Source organism: Ctenocephalides felis, unplaced genomic scaffold (assembly GCF_003426905.1).
Source record: "Ctenocephalides felis isolate EL2017-DRISC unplaced genomic scaffold, ASM342690v1 CF-g0.4_SCAFFOLD_03572, whole genome shotgun sequence".
In the NCBI taxonomy this organism is placed as follows: domain Eukaryota; kingdom Metazoa; phylum Arthropoda; class Insecta; order Siphonaptera; family Pulicidae; genus Ctenocephalides; species Ctenocephalides felis.
In genome coordinates this window covers 45,634,795-45,650,008 of record NW_020539726.1, presented here as the reverse complement: position 1 = coordinate 45,650,008, position 15,214 = coordinate 45,634,795, and the positions used below count along the sequence as shown (strand labels likewise).

Sequence of the window (15,214 nt, the reverse complement as noted above, 5' to 3'; positions counted from 1 at the left end):
TTAAAATTTAAAAAATTACCCAGAACTAAGCACAGTCTAAGCGCCACTCTGTACAAGTGTTTACCAAAATGCGTTTAGACTGTTTATGTACTGGAGCACTTTTCTAATTTTGTGAAAACTATTGAAAAATGTGAAAATGCCGCCAAGCTAAGCACAGCATAAGTGAAAATGTCGCACAGAATTATTCGCAAATGCGTTTTAAACTGTGACTATACGGCAGCACTTCAATTCAATTTTGTGTAAATTAGGAAACTATTTTTTTTTTAAATTGAATTCGAAATGAAATGCCGATTGTAATGTGTTGGAGATAAATTGAATTATTTATAATTTACTTTCGATTTGCTCAGATATAACAAGCTAGCAAAAATAATGAAAGTTACAGTATTTGTATATATATATTTAAAAACGTTTAAAATTTCTCGAATATTTCATCACGGTACGGGAAGTTTCAGCAATTTGCCTTAAGGCACGATGCCTCACACCACTAGTTTTTTTAAGAACCTATTATCTGTTTTCAGCAGTCTTCAACTGTTATTACTCGTTCCCTATGATACTTCATCTAGACCAATTTTTTTATATAAGTTTCTATTATCTATTTTCAGCAGTCTTCAACTGTCTATTACTCGTTCCCCGTGATACTTCATCTTGACCAAAATATTTCTAAGTTTCTATCCTTTTTTTTCAGGTGTCTTCAACTGCCTATTATTCCTTCCCTGCTTTTTCACCGAACGCAAATAGCAGCAAAAGAGGCCATGGTCCGTCAAGGTATGGACAACGAGAAACAAGCCTGGAAGTCCATAAAGAAGAACCATATAGCAGCATGGTCACTTATTGCTGCCTTCTTTGTACTTGTCTTCAATTTTGTACTTCTTGAAACGTAAGTAGAGAAATAATAGTAATAAATGGTTGTCTGCCCGAAGGCAGGTCACCACAAATCCATAAATGATTTTCTTTCCCATGTTTATTATCCCATTAACACTATTCACTTTTTAGTGAATAGGAATCTCCTTCTGTAGATAAAACTGTCCTGTGATAACTTGATCCAAAACTTGTCCTGTGAAGCCCACATTTTGATAAAGATCTGATGCTATTAGGTTGTTCCAATATCTAAAATGTTTTACCATGTCTTGGTCTTCTAATTTCTAGTTTGGGAACTTCTCTAACGATGGACCAGTTTGCCTGGACAAAATCTCAAGCGTTGTACTACATGGGTGTAGTTATGAGTGTTGGAGCAGTAGTTGCCTGTATTACTTTTGCTGCCATTGGACCACTTTGCAAGTTAGTAACATATTTTCTCAAACAACAATAATAATCATCATCCAACTATATGTCCATTAATTTCTTCAGAGTATTTGAAGAGCGCAAAGTTTTGCTATGGGGTGGTTTCTTCCTCATGGTCCTTGGACGAGCTGTGTATTTACCATATTCAAGCCAAAAATTACAAATCATGGATGAAAATTTGGAGTATGATGACTTTTATTCAAATGACACACTTGTGAACTCAACTTATGGGTAAATAATAACAATTAGAAATAATTATACCCAAGTAGAAACTGATACTAAATTTTATTTTCCTCAGTATGAATGCAACTGATAGACCAGAGCCTGTGGGTTGTCCTCGAGACCAAGAATGGTGCCTCTACACACCAGCTATGACCATAGGACAGTTTATATTCGGATATGCCTTAACAGCTGTCGGATATCCTATTGGTGTCACTTTGATTCAAGCCATTTTTTCAAAGATTTTGGGACCAAGACCACAGGTAATAAAATCTAATATGAAGTCTACTTGAAGATACTAAACTTCATCAACCAACCATCAACCAAAATTAAGTAAAGCCTTCTAAATATATTTATTATCTAAATCATATCTTTACTTTTAACTGCTATAGTACTATTTTTATTAAATTTGAAGTCTTCTAAATCCAGCATTTGCTTATTTCCTTTTCTTGGATTTTCAGGGTGTCTGGATGGGCCTTATGACAGGTTCAGGTTGCCTTTCACGAGTCCTGGGACCAGTTTTTGTAAGCGTTGTCTACACAAGATTTGGCACAATTTGGACATTTTCCTTGACAACTGCTATGATGGCATTGGCAATGATAGGTAAACACATTTAAAACATTGAAATTTCATTGAATATGTTTACTACTTTCAAATCTATTATTGTTTTAAGGTTTGGCAATAGTAAAAGACAAGCTGGTTACTCCCACATTCGAAAAGGCTGATCAGAATGATGTAGAAAAGTTATCAAAAAATGTAGATGATGATGTTGCCAAAACAAATCACGTTTCAAATAACCATGAGAACAACACTGTTGAAAGTGTTCCTTTAAAAGAGACTATCAGTAACGAAGTAAATGAAAAAGGTGATTCGAGTAGTTAATGATACTTGTATGTAAATAATGTGAATGGGTGATAAAATGATATTTTAGTAACTTGATATAGATATCTATTTGCATTTAAACTCGCAACAGATTTATTGTAGTATATTCTACGATTTTGTTAAATACATGTAATTGTTTACACATGTTATAGGTATGTATATAAATCTTTATAATATTTTGTTATATTCATATTAAGACTGAATGCAAAAGTACTTTAAATGCATATGCATATACATAAACATTACGTTAAAGACATTTTATTATATATATTTTATATATATTTTATATTGAAATAAAGTTTTTATACTATCAATTTTGAATGAGTAATTCTAACTATTTATATATATATAGTTATATAGATTTTAGATACTTACCTTTTGGCTCAGTCGATTACTTTTCACCTTTATACATTTCTTTGATGATTCAGGTCCCCATGTCCTTTCAAGTTTTCGATGAACTTTCACAGAATCTAGAAATTATCATTTATATATAAAAAGTAATATTTGCAACATGGTAAATACAGGTTAGGTACAGTACAGATTTACAAATTAAATATTACAAGTATGACATGCGTAATTTATTGCAAATAAATAAATACCAGTATGAACTAAAGCAATACAGAATTATGTACTGGTGAGTAAATTCAACAACAATATAATTAAACTAACAATAATATTCAGTTGTCAAAATTTAACGTCCATTTTGTGTGGTTACATTATTTAGTATTTTTGAGTATTTATAAACATACTACATGAATATAAAGTGGCATCAAGAATTTACCTTGTTATATAAAGTATTGTCATTCCATTTTAATAGCACAACACTGATTAATTTACATATTTTGTACAAATTTTCTAAATTTGAAGCCATATTGACAAGGATATGAGATATGAAGTATTCTTTCATGTTCCTTTTTCGTAAGTGATACCAACCTGGCGCGAGTTCGCGCCACTTAACACAATTCAAAGTTTCATAAATAATTATTAAAAATATTAATATTACGTGCATTTATTGAATATAAAAATATAATATCACTTATTTAATATTGTATAACGCAATATATTTATTTATTCTTTATTGTTGTGTCAAAAACATTAATTTTTTTCCCATCATTGGCACTGATTTAATTTTGAACAAACTGAAGTTTGTAAATTTTGTAATTTGATTTTATAATTTAATTTTTTAAATTATTTATAATATACAGTATAAAAAGTGTTTTAATGTTAATAGTGATTAACAAATTTGTGCAAGAACTATATGTAGTTTTAAAAATCCTTACAAAGCTTTTACCAATGGTGAGTAACTTTTTTCATATACTTTATTTTATTTGATGTCATACATATAACATGAATTCCAAGAAAAATAACAATATTAATATTAGTTTACTTGCATTTAATTAATTATATAAATCAGTTTACAACAAATCATCAGAAATTATGTATTTAAACCTTTTAGGTATAGATTCACCAAACCCATCAGTCAATGCACAAAATCCTGTTTGCTTTAAATCAGAATAGATATTGCTTTGAATTATAAGATAGTTTCAATGGCATATGACTCAGGTACATATATAAATAAACTCACTACAGGTTCTCTAATCATTTTAGTAATAATTTCAATTACATTTATTACTAACCTTACTTGACACAACTCGAGATACCAAAAGTTTAATGTCTTTTACTACCATTACTGGTTTAAACAGAAGGCGCTACAGAATGTGTCTCAGTGGAAATTCTGTCACATAAATCAATTGTTCCACAAAATATTCCTGACAACATTTGATTCAGGTACATACTTATACCTGATTACTGCAGGGCATCTAATAACTTTAATAACATGGCTTAGTCGATGTGTTGAGGACAAACATTTCAGACACTTTGCTGGAAAAAAGATTTTAGTATTAAATTTTGTATAATATATTAAGTGTAACAGGTTATATAAAGGAAAATATGATTTACGTAAAAAAACTAGTAGAAATTTAAGTTTTTATTTGTCCATATAAATTTTATTTACTATAAATAAAATAGTGCATTAGAGTCCTTAATAAATACATTTTTGTAATACAAATACTTATCATCTAGTTTATCTTAAAAGTGAACATAATATAAAAAACGTGTTAATGAAGAATTCACATTGGGTTTTTTTCTTAACTTTCGAATAATTAGACAAAAAAAATTTATATACTTTACATTAGTTATAACTTTGTTAAAAAAAATATAGTTTATACAATTAAAATCTTTTATTGAACAAGTTATAAGTAAATTCAAATATCATTCTTTAAAGAAAACTTTGGCCTTTAGAAAAAATCTGATACAAAGGCACTATTTTTTAATATAAATATAAATATATGTATATATATATATATATATATATATATATATATATATCTAATTCCTTACAAACCTTGTAAATTCTTCTTTGTCAACCTTACAACTATTATCATACAAAATTTATAAATTTAACTCCATTTATCAAACTACAACATCAGACTTCTTCTTGCCGATGTCTTCAGCTTCCTGAACAGTATCAGGAAGTCTCGTGTCCAAGGTTTCTGGAAACTGTAGTATCAGAAGTCCAGAAATTATGGCACATCCACCGAACATCAGCATTGGCAGTGATGGCATGAAACGAGCCTAAGAATAGAAATAGAATTAATAAAGCAAAATGATAATTGAAAATAATTAATTAAACAAGTGATATTTTGGCAATCTTATCTATGCTAATCATTAGCACAAAGATTTTTTGAAATAATTAATCTAATCTATCTAATTAATAATATGCTTTTAACAATTCTGTCATCGTAGAAACATATTATCAGGCATTATATTTGAAGTAATAGAATATAAAGCATCAAACGCTTTTCTTTACTTTATTCATTTATTCACCAAATTTGTATCTCCTGATTCCTGAATAGAAATTATTATTTAAAATTTATATAAATTATTTATCAATTATTACCAATAGTGGTGTCTGCGGTGCAACCATGCTGCCAATTCTGCCAAACATCGAGCATGTTGCCAAAAGTGAATGCCTAAGTGATGTTGGAAACAATTCGGCAGTGTATACATATAATACAGTGAAGGCGACTGTTATTGAAAATTTGCCCAACAGGTATAGAGTTAGTCTCAACCAAGCCGTCTCTGAAAAAAAAAACAGGAATATATATATATATATATATATATATATATATATATATGTATTATATGTATTATACATACCTGCATCTACGTAATTTGAGACTACACAGGACAACCCACTAATAAGCAAAGATGCACAAAGTGAACTTCTTCGACCAAATTTATTCGATATGAGATATGTGAAGATGTATCTGAAAAAATATAACAAAACTTTAAACAAATCAGTTTAAACTAAAAAAAATTAAAAAAGTTTTAAACATTGGTCAACCATTCATAATTATAATGTTACTATTTATATTACCCTGGTATTTCGATCAGAGACACCAGCACAAAGTTGTAATACTTATTCCCATCGACAGCAACAGAATTCAAACTCAATCCATAATACACAAAAGTATTCGTGAGCCAGCAGAAGGAACAATTAGCAACTCGCAGGAGAAGGAATTTGGATTTTAGTACTGTTAAAATTGGATAGTTTGCCTTTTTGGTAATTTTTTGGCTTCCTGCTGAAGAAAATTGCTGGTGGTTGTTGGCGGTGTCGACGCCGTTGCTTATTAGACGCTTTTCTGTCTGATAACCTGGAAAAAAAACATGATATTTATAATAAAAATATAATACAATATATATATATATATATATATATATATATATTTATTGAAGTAAAACTTCTTTAGGCGCGATATGGGTGTAAAAATTTTTAGGCGCGACACGGGTGTAAATCCGTACAAATGCAACGAAAACGCCAACGTGAAGTTGAGCACTACGACGCAGGTAGGCGCTGATGTCGCGAGTCGCGATCCACTCTCGTCATGTCATGCGTAAGTCGAGCGCTAAACCCTATATGAACTTGCATTAATTGAATCACGTTTTTTTTTACAAAAGAAGAGGTTGCTGTATTATGTCCTCATGGAATAAGACTTTTCTTAGAGAATAAATGTGCCATGGAATATAATAAATTTATATTGAATCTCGTTGAAGACAAAGTAATATCTACTGCCACGGATATTTATGTAGGTTGCCATGCGACAGATCAACAATCATACATTCGTCAGCAGTTTCAAAAAAATCGGTTATTGATACCGGGGCTTTGCCGTATGAAATAATTTTAGTTCTGAATAAATTTTACATAATAACAACTAATATTGATGTAAGTGATGGCTTAGCTAATGGTTGTGTGGAAAAATTAGTGTACATAGAACGTGGCGATAATGATGAACTTCTACGTTTATGGTTTGAATTTCCCGGTAAGATAGGTAACAAAAACAAAGGAAGAAAGCTTCACATCATATTCAAACTCTTAATATCAGTAGGACAGCTGTGCCGATGCTCAGGAGATCTTATTATTATTGATGTTATATGATTATTAAAAGATGATTTTTAAAATTCAAATATGATGTTTTTTTATTTTTATCTTAATTGCCTACTCATACAATATTAAAAGTTTTACTTCAATCGCGTGTGATCCTTACGCGCACTCTTTTTTTATTATAAATGGATACAGCCAATGTGTATAACTGTTATATAGTATTTATTTTAAACTGTACGTTTCGAGAACCATATGCATGCCATCATTCTGCTAAATAATTAAGAAAATTAATGAGGATTTCTGCCTCATATAACATAGAGTTGTCATGGCAACGCTCTTATGCTTGTTTATTAGTAGTGAAAACTGTAAAAATGTCTATCTATTGCTGTGCGATCAGGCGCATTTTACATATAAACAAGCAAGGAAGAATCTTTTGATAACAGCATCATCGAAGTTATCATAAGATTCTTCCTTGTTTAGAATAGATAGAAATTTTCACAAGGTTCACTAGGAATAAACAAGCATAAGATAGCGTTGCCAGGACAACGCTATGTTATGGGACAAAATTGCCTCAATAAGCACAAAAATATTTTAACCGGAAAATATAATCCAAATATATTGACCGATTTATAAACCTCAAGACAAATATATATGATAAATATAATGACCCATAATAGATATATAAAGAAATATACTGGAACTATTATTTATAACAAGAAAACCTGTGCTAAAGATATATTGAATAAATATAAATTTGCAAAATGATATGCTTAGAAAAATTTAAATTTATGATTTGTCTATACCCCAATGTGTATATATAACGTATGATTTCCCCATGCTTTGATAAATATTCCCATACAGTTTTTTCCAAAAATTCCTGCCATGCTTTTAAAAATCCCAAAAAAAAATTCGATTACCTCTGTTATATTTTTGGTCCGGATTTAAATAGGTGCATTCTATAAATAAAATGTCATTAGTAAAAGCAAATGCAAAAAAAAATTAGTTAAGCATTTTATTTAATTAATCTTAAATTGCAATCTGTTCTCAGATTTTATAATATTAAAATATGAAAATCAAGAACTCTTGAAGAGTTGTTAGTGGATGAATATAATAAGCATCAGCCAAAATTAGGTAGAAGCTTCTAAATTACATTTATCATCTGGAGTCCAAATCTTGGTATAAGTTTTGGCAGAACTATAGTTATTGTTAAGAAACTATTTTTTTTAATACTGGAATTTTTAATTACCGTCGTTTTGCTTCAAGCTATTTTTCCTGAGAGCTTCCTCTTCTTTAGGAGTCAGTACACCGAGTGCCAATTCGCTTAAGACAACATCATTTGTTTTGGCACACCTCATTATGATTTTCAATGCTTCGTTGTGTCGTTTCTTGTGCATTAACCACCTAAATAAGATAAAAAAATACAATTCATAATAACAATCACAGATATAATAAAAAAATAGTTCTCGTTATCCATTGTCCTTACCTGACGCTCTCTGGAATGAGCAAGGGATACACCACAAACAGTAACGCAGGTGTGTAAAGAACCCTTAGCAAAATCCTCCAATCAGGCAGCCACATAGCTGCCAAGCCTAAAACAGCTTCACCCAAAGCATAGCAACAGCTTATTATAGCACCTCCCAAAACACGCTTTTTGGGGCCAACCAACTCCATACCTAAGAGGAAAAAATACTTGTAAAGTCTCCTGATCTTTGGTAACTTATTTATTTTCACCATGTGACTCCAAACCAAGTTACCTAAAATAAATCCGGCACTGTAGACACCAGATCCTAAAGCTGGATCTAAAAATTCGAAGATCAGAAACATGATATAGCTGGTAGAGAAGGATCTGATGATTCCCATGACACCAGAAATGACTATGCCGAAAACCAGGACTGTTCTTCTACCATATCTGGGAAAGATTTATCAGAATTAAGTAGATATTAGGATTTGTCGGTTTTCAAAAACCGGTTTTTTGGCGGAAATTGTGGAATTCGAAAACCGGTTTTTTATTTAAAAAAATTGGTTTTCACTGTATAAATAAAAAATGACAAATATAGCCAAATATAAAAGATAGATGAAAGCGTTTTGATTCTTGAAATCATATCGCTTCAATAGCATTTGATATCTTATCAATCTGCAATGGTTCCCAGAAAGGTTTATAACAGTGTATATACTAATTTAAATCAGTGTGACCTCTTCTTGAAAAAGTAACTTTCTCTATTCGAACTTAAAAAAAAAGTTTTAAACCCTAGAAGCCACAAAAAAAAAAACAAAAAACAAGAATTATTATATCAGGCTTCAAAATCAATTAAGCATAATTTGGTCGCAAATATGAGAATATTTTCTATTTCAGAAAATTTTATGAGTAAACAACGGACACGTCTAAGTAGCAATTCGATAGACGTTCTCAGTTTTTAAAATCATATTTATTAAACAAAAAAACAATTAGAATGTTTAAAATTAATTAATTAAAATTGCTCGAAACAGACAATACCCGAGTTTAGCTTAATTGTTTTTAAAACTAAAATAGATATTAACAAGTAAGTATCAACATGTATCTAAAATTTTTTTTATCTTTTTTTTTAATTTAATGCATTTTTTCATTTAAAAATGTATTATTTTTATTTATTCGAAAACTTTCCTTTTACTACCATAAAAATATTTTCATTCTTATATGTGAAAACGGTGCATGAATACGAATAATTTTTTTAAATGTATTTAAACAAGATAAACAATTATTTTTTGGTTCTACTAATTAAAACTAAAATAATTTTGTTTACTATCTATAAAATTGAACAATAAATAAATTCATTTAAATACTAATCTAAATTACACCTTTGCGGATAAATTACAGAATGTTTGAGCAAAAATTTATTTTCTATATAAAATTCGAAAACCGGTTTAAAACCGGTTTTTTAGTAAAATTAAAATTCGAAAACCGGTTTTCTGAAATGTGGATTTTTGTATAAACCCTAGTAGATATTAAGATTTGGGGGATTGAGATTTAAATTATATTATTACCTGTCAGAAATGAACCCAGATAAAGGCAAACAAACAAACTGGCCAATGTTATTGACAGTGCCTATCAACGTCCTCTTCCATTCCTGATCTTCACACGTTAAATTGAACTAAAAATAAAAAGAATTAAACCAAACCCTTAAAATTAAATTTAAAATATCCTTTCTTTCTATACCTCGTTGACGATGGTCTTTTCACCATTCTTGTACACCAAAATATCACAGCTTTCTGTCTCGTTTGTCGGATGATGCAAAGATGAACACTGGTTTGTGTTGTCTTTCAGGAAACTTTTCTTTTTGTCTTCAATGTTTGGTAATTCATCATTTTGAATTGGCTTATTTTGAAGATCTTGCAAGTGGTTGATGGGGGATGGTATTGGTTCTGTTTCTGTCTGAAAATAATTATTCTTATTGTAAATTCCAATATTTTATTTATATACTTTAACTAACAAACCCGACGATTCCGTTTCGCCACTAGATGGTTTCGTGAAAAAGATGAAAAAATTTTTTGTTTGTTTTATATTTGAAAAGGAAAAATTTGATTTTATTGCACAACAGTAATGAATTTATTTCGATTACAAAAATGAAGGTTTTTTTAGTTGAACTTCTCCAAGTAAATGAAAGAGAATCCGCAAATTATCCGTTTCATTGAAGTGCTCTTTGGTAAACCACATTTTTTGTTTTTTGGTCTGACGTTAACACAAACAAAGCGGATGGTTTCTCAACTCGTAAACAGGCAACGTATAACTGCCCATGTGAAAAACAATGATTTTCTAAATTTATCCCGCAAACACTAAGCGATTGGCATTGTGATTTGTTAATTGTCATTGCGAACGCAAGGCGAACTGGAAATTGCAATCGTTTGAAGTCAAACGGAAGACCAGTCGGAATCATTGGTATGTCACCAAGTCGCAGCAATTTTTGATTGAATGGTGAAATTCAGTGCGTGTACATAATTATTCTTTGCGTCAAGAATTGGTCGTTAACTTAACCAAGCATAATTTAGATAATTCTCATTAATGTCATTACTTGAATTTTTAATTACGGTGTGTGAAGTTCTGGAATTATTTCGTCAGGAAGGAAAACCCGACTTATTTTTATATATATATGTAGATAGCTTTTGAAATTTTACGAAAGTAAGAGCTGATTTTCTGAAGTTCATGATGTAAAAAGAAGAATACTTGGAAGAAGACGTTTCCACCAGAAGATTACCAGAACAGTAAAAAAACAGAATGATACAGGATTGCGATGAAAGACTACTATTTAGGCAGATGCATAAAAAGATATTTACGCCAAAAGATTGCTGGAGGGTCCTGAAGATAGAACGATATAGGATTAGAATAAAAAACAACTACCCAGGAAGATACATAAAAAGATATTTACACAAGAAGATTGCTGAAGAATTCATAAAGTAGAATGATGTATAGGATGATCAAAAAAATGCATAAAAAGTCGTTTTTGACAAAAGATTTCTAAAGTATTTAAAATGTAGAATGATACAGGATTAGAATGGAGAACAACTATCCAGGAACATGCATCAGGAATAGTTTAAGCCAGAAAACTGCTGGTGGATTCAGAAAATAGGATGATACAGGATTAGAATCACAAACAATTATCCAGAAAAATGCATCAGAGAGACGTTTCTGCCAAAAGATCATTGGTTAGTTCAGATAATAGAAAGATATAAGATCATGATGAAGGACCACCACTATTCAGAAAGAGGAATAAAACGATATTTACACCAAAAGATTACTGGAAAATTCATAAAGAAGAATGATACACGATTAGGATGAAAGACAACTTTCTAGAAAAATGGATCAGAGAAACATTTTCGACAAAAGATCAGAATATTCAGAGAGTAGAATTATACAGCATTAGGATCAAGAATAACTAATAATAACCAAGAAGATGTCGGATAAGTTTTACTCTAGAAGGTTATGAAGGAAATATTTGAATAGGAGTTACTCAGGAACTATCCTGGGGTTTTGGTGACAAACCGGATTACAAAAAATAATGCAGCAAATAGCTGAATGGTCCTAAAAGATAAATAATCATTGACTTCATGCAGCTTTTATATTTTAACAAAAACATTCTTGCAGGGAGAAAGTTGATAAACTTAAAATCTCAGCTTTGCCCAAATATTACGAAGATATTTCTTTAGAACTCATAAGAAAATCACAATTTTGTCAAAAAATTCATTGTAGGAATTTTAAAATTTGTAAAGTGGATTATGATCCTTTCCTCCTACCTTAAAATTAGATCCTGACAATTTGTACCTCGTGCACTGAGACACTTTACCACCTGCATCGAAGGGCAATACGTTTTGGATCCAGGAGGGTTCAAATTTCCCTTCATCGGCTATCAGAAAGGATGATCTGTTTTGGAAAGTTACTTGCTCACATTCTGGCACCAAACACCTGAAAAGGATCAAAAAATAGATAGTAGAGAATGAAATATGGTAAAAATAATATTAATAGATGTGGATATTTTGGTCAATGGTTGAAATAAAAAATTGTAGAACAGGAAAAACAACTATATAATTATATTTTTTTTAAATATGGTTAAAATAGTTTCCTCCTCACCTGTATTCGACTTGTCCAGCAGTAAAAACATAACTGAGTGTGAAAATAGCCGAAAATAAAATCGGCAAACATATAAACAAATAATTAATCAATTGAAATTTTCCAAATTGTCCTAATTCACGCAAAACACTATCCAAATCTAAATCCTGTTGCTTTTCCTCTTCGCCTTCCATATTCGTCGACATTTTAGATCGAATTTAGTATTAACCGCACTAAGATTTACAAGCACTTGCACCGTTAGTGGTGTCCATAAGATTTAAAATGTAATAAATAAATAAATCACTATAAATTTAACAATTGCGAGTTATAATTAATAAATATTCATTATTAATGTGTAACTTGTGTAATTTTGTATAAAACTAATAAATATTTAAAATTTTTGTATTTTAATTTTGAAAAAAGTCATCACTGACAGCTATATTTTTTTATATACAAATCAGTCCGTGAAAAAAATTCAATGTGAATTTTTTTATTCATTATTGTTTAATGGAATAAGTTTATAGCTTCACATAGAACACTACTTTTATTATAAAATATATTATTTATATATAAAAAATATTTAATTATACTTTATTGATCACTTTGCTTCATTTAAAATCTTCTTATTAGTCTTCTTATATTTCTAGTACCTGAAATTAAAATAAAAAACAAATTAATTATAAATATTCACATATTTTCATTAAATTTGAAATAAACTCCAATTTGAATTTTTATATCAGTATTTACTGAAAATTTAAGTATTTTGTTTTAATAATTAAATTAAATTTTGATGTAAATTTTATAATTAAATTAAATTTTAATGTAAATTTTAATCAAATCATTATTAATTAAGATTTGAAATTTAATTTATAGATTAATATTATTCATACTCTGTGATTTCATTTAAAATTAGTATTATTATTTATACACTGTGATTTCATTTTATTTTTTTTTATTTTTTTATTTACCAGTAATTTTTTTGATAAAGAGACGAGTTAAATTTTTTCTATAATTATTATGTAATTATATTCCAAAAAAATATTTTTTTTTATATTAGACAATTTGGTAAATTATTTTACAAAATATTGAAAACTTTAACTTTATCACAAAAGATACAATGTATAAAATCACATTTAAATTGTCTATAAGTAGTACAACTAGTTAAAAATCATATCACTTATCTAAAATTAATTTTAATTATTGTCAAAAAAAAAAATTTATCTTTTCAGTTGCATACAATTATATTATTTAATAATTAAATTTGATAACATAATTTTTTTTCATAAATCTGCTACTTGAACCACTTAATCCATGTAAAGAACAATTATGTTTTAATACAATTTATCTTATCTTTGTAAATTTATCTTTCTAAAAAAACAAAAGCTGTTGTATTGTATATTTGCATAATTAATTACATGGATATACTTTAATTATTAGTCAAGAGATATTAATTTGTCTCGAGTGGACTTTAGATAACGATAGAAGAAATTGTGTATATATACCAGCTGGCCCGGCAATGTTTAGCCATAAAAAATATTTTTAGAAAATTTTTAGTAAGAAAATTTTTTAATAATAAAAAAATAACAAATTCTGAATGTAGAAGTATGTGGTATATAAGTATGTAAATATATGTAAGAGACAACTAATACAAATTCAGTAGATGGTTTACCCACTGCAACTCATGCCTTATCTAAATATTCCTGGCACATATTAATAGACAAACCTTGATATAAATAAATTGCTTTTGAAGTAAAATTTAAGTTAAAATTTCTATTATACCTTCATTTTCATGTTTTTCCATAAAATCTGAACTAAAATTAACCGAAAACATTCAAAAATTATTCGATCCCTAAAATGACTCAAAAAATAGGGATTTGTGGTAGGAGGGTGAAAATTTAGGGTTGTATCGGTTTTTTAATTACGAATTATTTTTTTTTTAAATTAATTGTTGCAGAATGATATTAGAATAAAATAGCTTTTACAAAATAGGGATTTGTGGTGGGAGGGTGAAAATTCAAGGGCAGTATGTGTTTTTACTTGCAAATTTAAAAAATTATGAAAAAAATTGATCGGTGCAGAATGATATTAAACTAAAATCACTTTAACCAAGTAATGATGTGTGCTAGGATGGTCAAAATTTAGGGCTGTATGTGTTTTTAATTACAAAACTTAAAATATTGAAAAAATTAATAGGTGCAGAATGATAATTAAATTTACCAAATAAGGAATTATGGTAGGAAGGTGAAAACTTAGGACTGTAAGTGCTTTTACTTACGAAATTAAAGAAAAAATGAAAAAAATGAATTGGTGCAGAATGATATTAAGCTAAAACCACTTTTACCGAATAAGGATGTGTGCTAGGAGGGTGAAAATTTAGGGCTGTATGTGTTTTTTATTCATGAATTTTGAAAAATGAAAACAAGTAATTGGTGCAGAATGATATTAGACCAAAATTACTTTTACCAAATAAGGATTTGTGGTAAAAATTTAGGGTTGTATATATTTTTTAATTGCAAAATTTAAAATATTGAAAAATTAATTGGTGCAGAATGATAGTTAAATTTACCAAATAAGGAATTGTGGTAGGAAGGTGGAAATTTAGGACTGTATGTGTTATTAATCATGAATTTAAAAAAATGAAATAAATTAATTGGTGCAGAATGACATTGACTAAAATAAATTTTACAAAATAGGGGTTTGTGGTAGGAGGGTGAAAATTTAGGGCTTTATGTGTTTTTTTTATTTACGAGTTAAAAAAAATTTAAATGAAAAAATTAATCCAAAATGATAATGGACAATAAATAGCTCTA

The 15,214-nt window shown here is 28.9% G+C and overlaps 2 protein-coding genes across 2 annotated transcripts; one reads left to right on the top strand and one right to left on the bottom strand.

Moving 5' to 3' along the window:
* The first annotated feature begins 1,167 nt into the window (after positions 1 to 1,167).
* Positions 1,168 to 2,465, top strand: LOC113387577 (major facilitator superfamily domain-containing protein 8-like). Its single transcript, XM_026624913.1, has 5 exons — positions 1,168 to 1,278; positions 1,348 to 1,512; positions 1,580 to 1,763; positions 1,962 to 2,103; positions 2,174 to 2,465. The coding sequence occupies exons 1-5, from the start codon at positions 1,208 to 1,210 to the stop codon at positions 2,380 to 2,382; spliced, it is 771 nt and encodes a 256-aa protein (XP_026480698.1). The 5' UTR covers positions 1,168 to 1,207; the 3' UTR covers positions 2,383 to 2,465.
* Positions 2,466 to 4,812: 2,347 nt separating this feature from the next.
* LOC113387576 (organic cation transporter protein-like) lies at positions 4,813 to 12,682 on the bottom strand. Its single transcript, XM_026624912.1, has 12 exons — positions 12,426 to 12,682; positions 12,092 to 12,260; positions 10,020 to 10,235; positions 9,848 to 9,954; positions 8,581 to 8,735; positions 8,310 to 8,499; positions 8,073 to 8,227; positions 7,744 to 7,782; positions 5,822 to 6,098; positions 5,602 to 5,711; positions 5,342 to 5,523; positions 4,813 to 5,016 (listed from the first exon to the last, which is right to left on the bottom strand). The coding sequence occupies exons 1-12, from the start codon at positions 12,608 to 12,610 to the stop codon at positions 4,855 to 4,857; spliced, it is 1,947 nt and encodes a 648-aa protein (XP_026480697.1). The 5' UTR covers positions 12,611 to 12,682; the 3' UTR covers positions 4,813 to 4,854.
* Positions 12,683 to 15,214: the final 2,532 nt, after the last annotated feature.